Source organism: Hyla sarda, chromosome 3, assembly GCF_029499605.1.
Source record: "Hyla sarda isolate aHylSar1 chromosome 3, aHylSar1.hap1, whole genome shotgun sequence".
Classification (NCBI taxonomy): Eukaryota; Metazoa; Chordata; class Amphibia; order Anura; family Hylidae; genus Hyla; species Hyla sarda.
Genome location: NC_079191.1, coordinates 393,257,536 through 393,270,936, shown reverse-complemented (window position 1 = coordinate 393,270,936; position 13,401 = coordinate 393,257,536). Strand labels below are relative to the sequence as shown.

Below are 13,401 nucleotides of genomic sequence, written 5' to 3'. Positions count from 1 at the left end.
GTCATTGCAAACAAAGGGTATATAACAAAGTATTGAGATTAATTTTTGTTATTGACCAAATACTTATTTTCCACCATAATTTGCAAATAAATTCTTAAAAATTCAGACAATGTGATTTTATATTTTTTCTCATTATGTCACTACAGGTTTTTAATTTGTTTTATTCCAGCACAAATGCATCTACATGTTTCATTACAGTAACTTGGTCATGTGATCCCCAGTCTAATGCTCCAATCCTAACAGTGCTTAATGTGTCAGAGCAGGATGTCAGTTCTGGGTCAGCTGACTAGGCATATCATATCAGTAAAGAAGGTGATCGAGGCATCAATGACATAACACACCTAAAGATTCCACATACTAGGTGAAGACAAAACCAGTTTAAAGCGGTATTTCGGGATCTAAGCTTTTATCCCCTATCCCGAGGGGACCAACGCGATCTCCCTGCAGCACCCGCATTGTTTGCGGGGCTGTGTCTCCAGTGTTTCCGAGACTGGAGACGTGACGTCATGAGCCCCCCCGTGACGTCACGCCATGCCCCCTCTCATTCATCTCTATGGGAGGGGGAGACATGAATGGAGGGGGTGGTTGTCGTTATGTTACATCACGTCTCCAGTCTCGGAAACTCTGAAGTTTCCAACACTGGAGACGAAGCCCCCCACACAATGTCCCAGCGGCGCCACCCTCCCCCCGCGACCAGACATTGTATCCCTTATCCTCTGGATAGGGGATAAAAGCTTAGATCCCAGAATACCCCTTTAAGGTTTCTCGAGCTTCATCTAAAGTTATAGACGAGATAACTATTGCTACTTGATCAAGTGTGACAGGAATATCAGCAATTTTTACATGTGTAGGAATGTCACTGAAAAACCCTGCTTGATCTATTGCAGAAGAAATCGCAGTTAGCTTGTTTGTATTTTTCAGCCACTTATTGTTGTACCTTTAGAGAAAGTCATGTGCGAGAGCTGCGTGAATAAGAACCTAATGTCTACACAAGAGCTGCAAGACTTGGTCCCAAACGCCTAAAGAAGAGCTGCGTGACCTGGCCCCTGAAGGCTTAAACAATAAATGTTTCAGCCTCCAACAGATAAACAAGAGCGGAGTCATTCAGATGCCGACAAATAGACAAAAGTTGCACGACTTTGCCAACGATGCTTAAACTAAGGCTACACGACTCGACACCCAACGCATAAAAAAAGAGCTGCATGACTTGGCACCCAATCGTTACCGGCCTCCAACTCCTAAACAAGAGCTGCATGGCTTGTCCTCTGATGCCTAAATAAGGGGTGTACGGCTTGCCCCAATGCCATAAACAAGAGTTGTGTGACTAAGCCCCCTGATACATACACAAGAGATGGAGAACTTTGTCCCCAATGCCTAAACAAGAGCTGCTAGACTTAGGACCCAACGATTAAACAAGATTTGCAAGACTTGGCCCCCTAAGGTCTGAACAAGAGCTGTATGGCTTGACCTTTTATGTCTAAACAAGGGTTGCACAGCTTGACCTCCCAAGGCCTTAACATGAGCTGTATGACTTAGGCTGGGTCCACACTACGTTTTGTCCCATACGGGAGCGCATACGGCAGGAGGGAGCTAAAAGCTCGCGCTCCCGTATGTAACCGTATGCGCTCCCGTATGTCATTCACTTCAATGAGCCGACCGGAGTGAAACGTTCGGTCCGGTCGGCTCATTTTTGCGCCGTATGCGCTTTTACAACCGGACCTAAAACCGTGGTCAACCACGGTTTTAGGTCCGGTTGTAAAAGCGCATACGGCGCAAAAATGAGCCGACCGGACCGAACGTTTCACTCCGGTCGGCTCATTGAAGTGAATGGCATACGGGAGCGCATACGGTCACATACGGGAGCGCGAGGTTTTAGCTCCCTCCTGCCGTATGCGCTCCCGTATGGGACAAAACGTAGTGTGGACCCAGCCTTAGCCTTTGACACCTACAGAACGGTTGCCTGACTTGGCCCCCATGACGTCTAAACAAAAGCGGTGTGACCTGGCTGCAATGCCTAAGAAACAGTTGTGTGGCCTGGCCCTAAACACTTTAAAAAAATATGGCTTTTTTTTAACCTTCACAGTTGTGTCACTTTAGACATTGGCTTTCTCCAAAATGTGTGAGGTACTGATTTGCACCTATATGCTTTGAGATCATATTTTATTCAAAATTTCCACTTGGTATGATTTTGGTAGCTACTTTATTCTATTATGCATAGATGTTAAATATTCTAAGCATGTTATGCTTTTTTCCTGTTACCCACTGTGTATTATATCATGCACGTATGTACATATATACTTTTAGGGTGTTATTAGTATCCTGATGTGTTGATATTGTGTGGTACTACGTAGTGGGTTAGACTGTAAGTCTGTATACATCCATCCCTACTATCATGAAATATTTGTGTTCTCAGTTATTTTGGACCTTCACAGGAGACCCACTCTTGCTCGGTTATACAATGGTTTGCTTGAGTTTGTATGTATATTTCTATAGTTTTTTTTACAGGATTTTAAATGTTTTGTGTTCTGTATTCAGGTTCTCTATAAAATTATATATTTTTTCATCTCTACACGCATGTTTGTTTGTGAAGCGTCCTGAATAACAGCATTAAGAGGTATAAACCAGACTGCTCCAATGTGGAACAGCCATAAAGAAAAGTAGCGTATGCGTGAGCAAGGAAGCTTAACAGGGAGCTAATGTGCTTACAAGAGTAATAGTCACACACGAGAAATGGGCCAAGGCACTCATAACAAAAGGCAATGGCTCATGCAAAAGACTATAAATAAGATAAGAGAAATTTGGGGAATGGCGTTTTTTTTTTTTTTTTTTTACATACAATGTATATTGTATATATTTTTTACATACAATGTACAATGTATATGCTTGGATAGGTGTAACTAGATATCAAAAAGATAATTGTTTAGATGAGAATATGCCTTTAAAATGGAAATCCAGTAAAAATTATTAAAAAAATGATTTTGATATTTCATGCAAGATCAAAATGGAAAAGGCTGTGATCACAGAACATCACTGAATTCCATAATGAACGAGCTTTATAGTGAGATCAAACTGCATTGACGCTACTTAGAAAGTCTGATACTGAAAAATCTAAGCAAAATGTTATTGTTCCTAATAGCACAAATATCTGACCAGTGCTAGTCAAGTTTATAGACGTTGTATAAGATTAGAAAAACATGGCTGATTTCTTGCAAACAGCAGCACACCTGTCTACATATTGTATGTGCTATAGCTTCCCATCCTTTAAAATGTCTGCTTTATGATTCTTTACGCTTACTACATTATAAGAAACTTTCCAAACTGCTGCCATGCAAAAACAGCTGTGGGAACAGGGGCCTAGGGGCATAACTACCTGTGGTCATCTGGTGGACAGTGGACTTAATCAATAAAAAATCACTGTGTAAAGTGTCAAGAGTGAGGCTATGTGAGTATTACTTATCTGAGCCATATTATACACAAAATAGTCCAACCTTTTTAAAAGCATAAAAGGTCAAAAATTTTCTAACTTCCGTTTTCCTTTCAGCTATAAATAACAAACATTTTGCTAAAACAGCTTTTTCATTTAGAACATATTTTGGGCCCAGTGATATGTTAATACACAGCTGGATAACATCATACAGAACCTTTTACATATAGCAAAGACGTGTTGAAAGTTTTAACTTGAGAATCTATCTTTATAATGGAGCTCACAGGGTGCTGAAGAGAGAAGCATTTAGGCAGAGGCTTCCCCCGGCTATATCTTCCAAAAATTGGGGGTTTGAACACTTGAACTCGTACCTTTGAAAAAGCCATTTAAAATGGCGAAACGTTAGGAGGAGAGGAGTGATATTTTAGCGCAACACTGGTACATAGTTCCATTAATTGTGGATTGATGAAGATACTAGTCTGTAGACTGTATCAGCAGAACTCAGCATTCCCTATATAAGTAGTCTGTGGCACAGACACAAGAAATCTTATAAAACGAACTTTTATGTACACAGTGTTGAGAGTTTTAATGCACCACTGCCACCTAGCGGCCACTGAGCACAATTTCTATTATACTTCTAATAAATCCAATAAAGGTTAAATATATATGTATTAAAAAATAACATTATATATGTTAAAATATTATTTTTTTTTGGGGGGGGGGGGGGGGGGTCTTTAGTCAGGGTTCTGCCTGAGGCGATTTATGTCCCCAGATAGGTTAGTGTTGTGAACACTCGGCATGTCATAAGTTTTATTTATTTATTTTTTATTTTTTGACAGGTACACTTAAAAGGGGTACTCCGTTGCTCAGCGTTTGGGACAAACCGTTCCGAATGCTGGCTGTCACGCCCCCTCCCATAGACTTGGATTGAGCAGGCGGGGCGTGACATCTTGAGAGGGTGGGGCTATGACGTCACCAGCTCCCAACTCCAGCGTTCGGAACAGTTTGTTCCAAACGCTGAGAAGCAGAGTACTCCTTTAAATGTTTCAGCCATAACAATTTTGGTATGTTCACACAGAGGAAATTCAGTGAGAAATATGTGATCTTCTGCATGTAGCAGAAATTATCTGAAATCCGCACTATGTCCGATGCAAGTTGCTGCGGAAAAAAGTGCTGTCTCATTGATAAACAGGACTTTCCTGATGGATTCCTGAGGAAGATTGAACATGTTAAACGTTAAATTCAAATCCTCGTTGGAAGTGCAGTCACTGAACTTCCGATGTGGGAACTGAGCACTGGAAAACCCATTGAAATCAAGATGTGCAGTGCAAGTCAGAATTCTGTGCAGATATTCTGTGCCGTGAACCGAGGATGAACTGCGCACTCACCATGGGGGTACAACTGGATATCACTTTTTATTTATCAATGAATCACATCCAAATACAAGAAAGATGTGTGTAGAGACTCACAGGCAGGAGCGTCTCACCGGATGGCCCCGCGCAGTGAGACGCTCCTGTCTGTAAGTCTCTGCACCCCTCTTTCTTGTATTTGGATGTAATTCATCGAGAAATAAAGTGATATCCAGCTGTACCGCCATGGTGAGTGCTCCGTTCACCCTCTTTTACTTACTGTGTTTAATGGACTTTCACTTCCGTGTAGCACCACTGGAGTTTTTGAAGCTGCCTCCGCTCCACATTCATATTTATTAGGAGTATAGACTGTGCCCGGTCATCTCTATTAGAATCTAGAGTATAGACTGTGCCCGGTCATCTCTATTAGAATCTAGAGTATAGACTGTGCCCGGTCATCTCTATTAGAATCTAGAGTATAGACTGTGCCCGGTCATCTCTATTAGAATCTAGAGTATAGACTGTGCCCGGTCATCTCTATTAGAATCTAGAGTATAGACTGTGCCCGGTCATCTCTATTAGAATCTAGAATATAGACTGTGCCCGGTCATCTCTATTAGAATCCAGAGTATAGACTGTGCCCGGTCATCTCTATTAGAATCTAGAATATAGACTGTGCCCGGTCATCTCTATTAGAATCCAGAGTATAGACTGTGCCCGGTCATCTCTATTAGAATCTAGAGTATAGACTGTGCCCGGTCATCTCTATTAGAATCTAGAGTATAGACTGTGCCCCGTCATCTCTATTAGAATCTAGAGTATAGACTGTGCCCGGTCATCTCTATTAGAATCTAGAGTATAGACTGTGCCCGGTCATCTCTATTAGAACCTAGAGTATAGACTGTGCACTGTCATCTCTATTAGAATCTAGAGTATAGACTGTGCCCGGTCATCTCTATTAGAATCTAGAGTATAGACTGTGCCCCGTCATCTCTATTAGAATCTAGAGTATAGACTGTGCCCTGTCATCTCTATTAGAATCTAGAGTATAGACTGTGCCCTGTCATCTCTATTAGAATCTAGAGTATAGACTGTGCCCGGTCATCTCTATTAGAATCTAGAGTATAGACTGTGCCCTGTCATCTCTATTAGAATCTAGAGTATAGACTGTGCCCTGTCATCTCTATTAGAATCTAGAGTATAGACTGTGCCCGGTCATCTCTATTAGAATCTAGAGTATAGACTGTGCCCGGTCATCTCTATTAGAATCTAGAGTACAGACTGTGCCCGGTCATCTCTATTAGAATCTAGCAGTAAGATTGATGTGTGTGGGAACTAAGGATAATACGAAAGTGTTTGGACAATTCTATGTCCCCAAATTGGTACATATTACTGTGTGTGCGTGAAAATAATTGTTGAGGGGAAAAATAAAATCTGATTGGTAGAAACCTGATCATTTTCACAGGCAAATGTTTGAGACAAATACAGCGTCCCATTGTATTTAAGGTCTACAGTTCAGAAAACACTCAATACTGTGCAACATTTAACTAATGGTGTAAAACAATCTCAATATTAGTAATTTGAATATTTAACAACACAAAATACCCACATCATATATTACTTGCCTATAGGCTCCTCATACCTTACCTAGGAACAGTGGGGTAGTCTCATCGTTGGTGAGGTCATTGGGATCAGCGCCCGCTCGTAGCAGAATCTTGGAGCATTGAACACTCCCGCGTTTAGCCGCAAGATGCAGAGCGGACTGTCCTTCAAATGTCTTTGACTTTACATAATCCCTGGATGGAGCTGTTGGGACAGAATCCTTTTGTTTAAGTAAAATCTTATATAGTAGCTGCAGATTTTTTATTTTTGTAGATTTTCTTTGTGAAAAAAAAACCTCCACAAAATACAATACAAAGTAAGTGAATGAGATTTTAACAAATCATTGGCCCACTGCAGCAAATTTCTGCAAGGAAATGGACCTGCAATGTGGATTTTGGAGTCGACAGCAGTATTTGCTGCTGCATATTTTCCTAACTATTGAATTCAATAGGTAGCGAAATCAGCTGCGTATTTTGCGACCCATTGACTTTAATAGGTATGAGAATACGCAGCAGTATATACACGGCAAATTACAGCACGTGTGACCCTACCCTAAATCTGAATAACATTTGTGTGCAATAAATGCGTATTTTACTGCAGATTCATTGTGCTTTTTGGCAAAAGGAGGCACTGCGTGTGGACTTATTCCTGATGAACAGATTACAATTTTTCTGACTGTAGCATCTACTTACTAAGGCTGGGTTCACACCACATTTTGGCAATACAGTTCCCGTCTCAGGTTTTTGATAAAAAACGGATTCCTCAAAACATGATAAACTGTATCAAAACTTGTGTACAAATTTTAATCCGTATACGGATTGAAAAATGATGTCCGGTTGCATCTGTTTTTTAACAAAAAAAAGTATACGTTTTTAACTTTTCCTCCATTATAAATAAAGTTTCACTTGTTTGATTGAAATTCCGAGAAAAAAACTGTGCAAAGTCAAAAACTGTATGGTGAAAACCAGATGGAACCCTACGCACATACACTTCTGTACGGTTTCCATTGACTCTCACGGTAAAAAAAAAAAAAATGTATACATTTCAATACGTTTTTTCACCCGGACAAAAAAATCGTGGTAGGCTACTGTTTTGGGTACGGGAAAAAAAACTGACAAAACTGTACAGGATGCAAAACGGACAAAACCCGATGCATCTTTTGGCATACGGTTTTCAATGGAGAGTTAATGCATGCGGTTTTCAATGCGGTTCCGTACGGTTTTCAAATTGAAAACATATATGGGGACTGTATTGCAAAAACGTGGTGTGAACCCAGGCTTAGTCATCAGGGTAGTCGTACAGTATTTATCCTCAATCGCTGCAATAATAACAGACACACAGAATTGGCCACTCCAGAAGGGACGGTAAAATACTGTATTTGCTGAGCAGCAGCTGAAGTGCATCGGAAAGTATAATTGGCGCCTACCCGTGCAGCGGAGTGTGCGATCAGATAATAGCAATAACTATAAAACACTTCATGTGACAATATACCTATGATGAACCACTCAGGACTTATCTGCCGTCTTCTCTAGTAAGTGCAGATGCTGGGAAGGCTCACCGAACCCGCATCACACGTACCAGCAGCATTATGAAAGTGTATTATGTACATAAGCGTCATTAAAAGATACATAAGTAACAATTACATTAATAGGTCAAAAACAATATTTTATGTAACCAATCATCACACCTATCATCTTTTGTGCCACAAAAAAAAAAAACTATGAATTGAATACACAAATAAGCTAAAATGGTATAATATATCTGGGGCAACTACATCACATGGCTGATGTATATTTAAAGGGGTTATCCAGGAAAAACTTATATATATATATATATATATATCAACTGGCTCCAGAAAGTTAAACAGATTTGTAAATTACTTCTATTAAAATATCTTACTCCTTTCAGTACTTATGAGCTTCTGAAGTTAAGGTTGTTCTTTTCTGTCTAAGTGCTCTCTGATGACACGTGTCTCGGGAGCCACCCAGTTTAGAAGAGGTTTGCTATGGGGATTTGCTTCTAAACTGGGTGGTTCCCGAGACACGTGTCATCAGAGAGCACTTAGACAGAAAAGAACAGCCTTAACTACAGAACCTCATAAGTACTGAAAGGATTAAGATTTTTTAATAGAAGTAATTTACAAATCTGTTTAACTTTCTGGAGCCAGTTGATATATAAAAAAAAAGTTTTTTCCTGGATAACCCCTTTAAGGACTGAGGCCAGCTACACTTGTGTTGCATTTGGTGTGGATTTTCTGAAAAATCTGCAGCATTTACAGTAGCAGCAAAGTGGATGTGATTCATGTAGAATAAAATATGCACAAAGTCTACAGCAGTGGTCTGCAACCTGCGGACCTCCAGATGTTGCAAAACTACAACTCCCAGCATGCCCGGACAGCCTTTGGCTGTCCGGGCATGCTGGGAGTTGTAGTTTTGCAACATCTGGAGGTCCGCAGGTTGGAGACCACTGGTCTACAGGATGTCAATGTATGCTGCAGACACGCTGTAGATTTCTTGGGTGGATTTTTTTCCCCCTTGGGTATGTTTACACAGCGGAATGTCCGTGCGGAATTCTGCAGGAATATTCTGCATGAACATTCTGCTGCAGCGGAGTCCCAGAATCTCCATTTCAATGGGATTCTACTGTAATGTAATTTTGGTGTCCGCAAAAAGAACAGACTTTCTGCGGATTCCGCTCGGAAATGCATTGCCGTCTATGAGATGGCATATTTCCGAGCAGTCCTAGCACCCTCCGAATCATTTTAATGTGCAGAATGTCTGCCCATGTTTTCCAGCTTTTGACTTCCATTGGTAAACGACAATCTGCAATAAACATGAACCAAAATTCACAACTGCTGATTTCAAATACATTGGTGAGATTTATGAGTCTTTTTTTAGTTAGTGGTCTAGTTTGTGTGTTTATTTCTGAGCAATGTTGGTCATTGGAGGCCATGTCACATGCAGTGGTCATTAATCTATGATTTGCTATTTTTAAGAAATACGCCAAATTACAACACAATGGTAAAAAAAAATTAAAAAAAATAAATAAAAAACTTGCTCTAGAAACCTGCTTTAGAACATGAGAAATGGTGTTGTGAAGTCATTTTGTTAGTTTTGGTAGTGTAAGATTATGACAAAAAAAAATGACTTGAAATTACCTGTTCTTTTTTCGGCTGAAAATGGCTACTTTTTAATTGGTATTTCCAGCCATTGAAGGGAAACTGACCAAAGCATCCCACACACGAGCCAGATATTACAGCGTAGGTGATGCTGATTCTAATGCAATTTACCTTTTGAAAATCTGCTGCGCCGCTTCAGAGATATGTACAAAAATCTTAACGTTCTTGGTGCATTGGGAGCGTTCCCAGCCTCTTGATGCACCGTTCAGCTCGCACACCAAAGGCCCTGTAATACAACTCTAGGGATCGACCGATTATCGGTATGGCCGATATTATCGGCCGATAATCACGATTTTGGGCATTATTGGTATCGGCAATTACCTTGCCGATAAGCCGATAATGCCCCGCTCCCTGCACCGCGACCGCCCCCCCCCCCCCGACCCCCCGCACCACGTCACAACCCCCACCGTAGTGCTGGGCGGTATACCGTTATGAACCGGATACCGGTTTTTTTTTCTCCCACGGTATGGATTTTTGCCCATACCGCTATACCGGTCGGGCCCCTCCCCCACCCTCCGAGTCAATAAAAAAAATTTAACTTACCCGTAATGGGGTGGTCCGGGCCATCTATCCTTCGTGTAGTGTCCGGCGGCATTCCGGGTAGAGAGTGAACCGGTCCGGGCTGTCCTTCTCCGGGGGTCCTCTTCTCCACTCCGGGCAGGCTCCGGCCTAGTACGCTGCATAGACGCCGCTACGCCGTGACGTCAGGTGCGTCGCTGCTCACGGGCGTCACTGCGCAGCGGCGTCTATGCTGCATTACTAGGCCGGAGCCTGCCCGGAGTGGAGAAGAGGACCCCCGGAGAAGGACAGCCCGGACCGGTTCACCCTCCACCCGGAATGCCGCCGGACACTACAGGAAGGATGGATGGCCCAGACCACCCTAACAGGTAGGGGGAGAGAAGCGGGTGGCGGCAGCGGCGGCCTATGGCACCGCAAAAGCCACTGCAGTGCATTGATTTAAAGCGCCCGCTTTAAATCAATGATCTGCATCGGTGTCACGGGGGGATAAATAGCCGATAACTTATACCGGAATATCGGTATAAGTTATCGGCTATCGGCCCTAACCTCCACCGATTATCGTATCGGTATCGGCCCTAAAAAAACGATACCGGCCGATCCCTATACAACTCCCTTCATAAATATGCATTTTCTTCTCTCCATCAGTGTTTCCCAACCAGGATGCCTCCAACTGTTGCAAAACTAGAACTCGCAGCATGCTGGGAGTTGTAGATTTGCAACAGCAGGAGGCACACTGATTGGAAAACACTACTCCAGCACACTGCCGATACATGCGTGCTTGTGATCCAGGGCTTACGCGATGACGCGTGGACACAGCACGGATTGTCAACGATAAGAAAATGCATATTTATGTATCACAGGGCCAGTGCAGGCGAGCAGAATGCTGCGACAAAGGGCTGTTAATTTACATATTAGGATTTTTGTATATATATCAGTAATAGCACAACAGATTTTTTAAAAGGTAAAGAATCAGCATCACCTTCAGTATTACCCTGCATAATCAGGTTAGTGTGGGTGATGCATCTTTCAGCTTCCCTACAGGGTAGGGTCACACACAGCGCATGCGCCGACAGCAGTCACAGAGTGCTGGCAGAGCGAGCTCCCTGCTGCGGTCAGGTAGCTCCGTGTGTCCACTTGTAGTGGTGGATTTCCAGCTGGCAGTCACAAGAAGACTGCAGCAGGGAGCTCACTCTACCATCCTTAAAAAAAACTTTTTTTTTATATATAGCAACTGGCTCCAGAAAGTTTAACAGATTTATAAATTACTTCTATTAAAAAATCTTAATCCTTTCAGTACTTATGAGCTTCTGAAGTTAAGGTTGTTCTTTTCTGTCTAAGTGCTCTCTGCTGACACGTGTCTCGGGAACCACCCAGTTTAGAAGAGGTTTGCTATGGGGATTAGCTTCTAAACTGGGTGGTTCCCGAGACAAGTGTCATCAGAGAGCACTTAGACAGAAAGGAGTTGTAGTTTTGCAACAGCTGGGGGCACCCTGCTTGGGAAACACTGGTCTATGTAGAGGACAGGAGCTTCTTCGGGTTCCTGTACAGAACACGCAATGTCCTAAAAAAGTAACATGGAGTCGTCCTATCCTGGTGTCCAAAGGAGCAGCTAATCCTGGTACAGGTAAAGAGTACAGAACATGTAATACCTCCCTGTACTGTAGGGGGCGCTACCAGACATCAGTCAGTGCATACGCTTCAGTAATACAGGTGTTTTACCAGTGAATGCCCATTCTGACTGGTCAGATCTTCCGGCCATTGACAGGTATCACAGATCTGGACTTAACAGATGTTAAGTCTGGTTTCAACTTACAATGGTCCAGAAAAGACCATTGTATGTTGAAACTATTGTATGTTGAGGGATCTCTGTATACGGAACAAAGCCGACAAGTTAAAAAGAAAAAAAAGAAAAAAAAAAGTTTCAAAGCATAAAAACAAACCGAATATATGGTATTTAATCAGAAAGCGCAGACTGGCGGTGTGTGTACGCAGCAGCATATTAATGCGCCTGTAATAACTCCTCTACCTGAATGAATTAATAGCTGTAAACACTGAGCGGCATCAGAAAACGCTGCTTCATGAATCGGCATCCATCCTCTGTTATCAGCCACATCCACGCTGCTTCCGTTTTTAATTAGTCTCCTCAAGGATTTTATATCACCCCTGCGAGCGGCATGTCCGACCGTAGAACATCTATCAGTATACGCCTCGGAGAAATCCATTTCCACCTGTACAGGAGACAGAAGTTCAATAACCAAAGTGGTAAAGCAGGAAAGACAGTTAACTTATTCTAACAATACAGTGCGGCGGCGGCTGCTGGAATAGCCGGGGACATGAGGGATCTCACAGCTGGCGCTGGCCCGGTGAGGCTGGTGACTCCTATTGTACGGGGCCGTACAGGCAGCGGTAATTACATACAGAAACAGCAGCATTTAAATCATGGCCACAGTGCTCTCTGCTGACACCTCTGTCCATTTTAAGAACTGTCCAGAGTAGGAGAAAATCCCAATAGAAAACATATGCTGCTCTGGACAGGTCCAAAAATGGACAGAGATGTCAGCAGAGAGCACTGTGGCCAAGATGTCAGCAGAGAGTTGTGTGTTCCAAAAAGAAAAAAATCCTTCCAGTGCTTATTATCTGCTAAATACTACAGAGGAAATTATTTTCTTTTTGGAACACAGTGCTCTCTGCTGACATCATGACCCCAGTGCTCTCTGCTGACATCTCTGTCCATTTTAGAAACTGTCCAGAGCAGCATATGTTTGCTATGGGGATTTTCTCCTACTCCTGGACAGTTCTTAAAATGGACAGAGATGCCAGCAGAGAGCACTGTGGTCATGATGTCAGCAGAGAGCTCTGTGTTCCAAAAAGAAAATAATTTCCTCTGTAGTATTCAGCAGCTAATAAGTACTGGAAGGATTAATATTTTTTTAATAGAAGTAATTTACAAATCAGTTTAACGTTCTGGCACCAGTTGATTAAAAAAAAAAAAAGTTTTCCACTGGAGTACCCCTTTAAGGCAGTGCTTCCCAACCAGGGTGCCTCCAGCTGCTGCAAAACTACAACCCCCAGCATGCCCGGACAGCCTTAGGCTGTCCGGGCTTGCTGGGAGTTGTAGTTTTGCAACAGCTGGAGGAACCCTGGTTGGGAAACACTGATTTAAGGGGTACTCCAGTTTTTTTTTTTTTTTTTCTTTCATCCTTTGAGCCCACGATGCCAAGTTATATTACTGTGTAATGTTGCTTCTATTACCCCTGTGAGCCTCTTTGTCCCATTTTCATGCACCGGACCCACAGCCAGAAGTGCTGTGGTGCAAGTCTTTCTATTTT

At 42.4% G+C, this 13,401-nt stretch overlaps 1 protein-coding gene across 5 annotated transcripts in view; it reads right to left on the bottom strand.

The window, feature by feature from the left end:
• The window catches only part of ASB3 (ankyrin repeat and SOCS box containing 3), a 118,351-nt gene that overhangs the window by 91,184 nt on the left and 13,766 nt on the right, over positions 1 to 13,401 (bottom strand). For all 5 annotated transcript variants that reach the window (XM_056568020.1, XM_056568021.1, XM_056568024.1 and 2 more), the window contains exons 2-3: positions 12,099 to 12,300; positions 6,421 to 6,579 (exon numbers count right to left, since the gene is read on the bottom strand). In XM_056568020.1, coding sequence (XP_056423995.1) covers positions 6,421 to 6,579; positions 12,099 to 12,300 — 361 coding nt within the window. The remainder of the gene's footprint in view (positions 1 to 6,420; positions 6,580 to 12,098; positions 12,301 to 13,401) is intronic.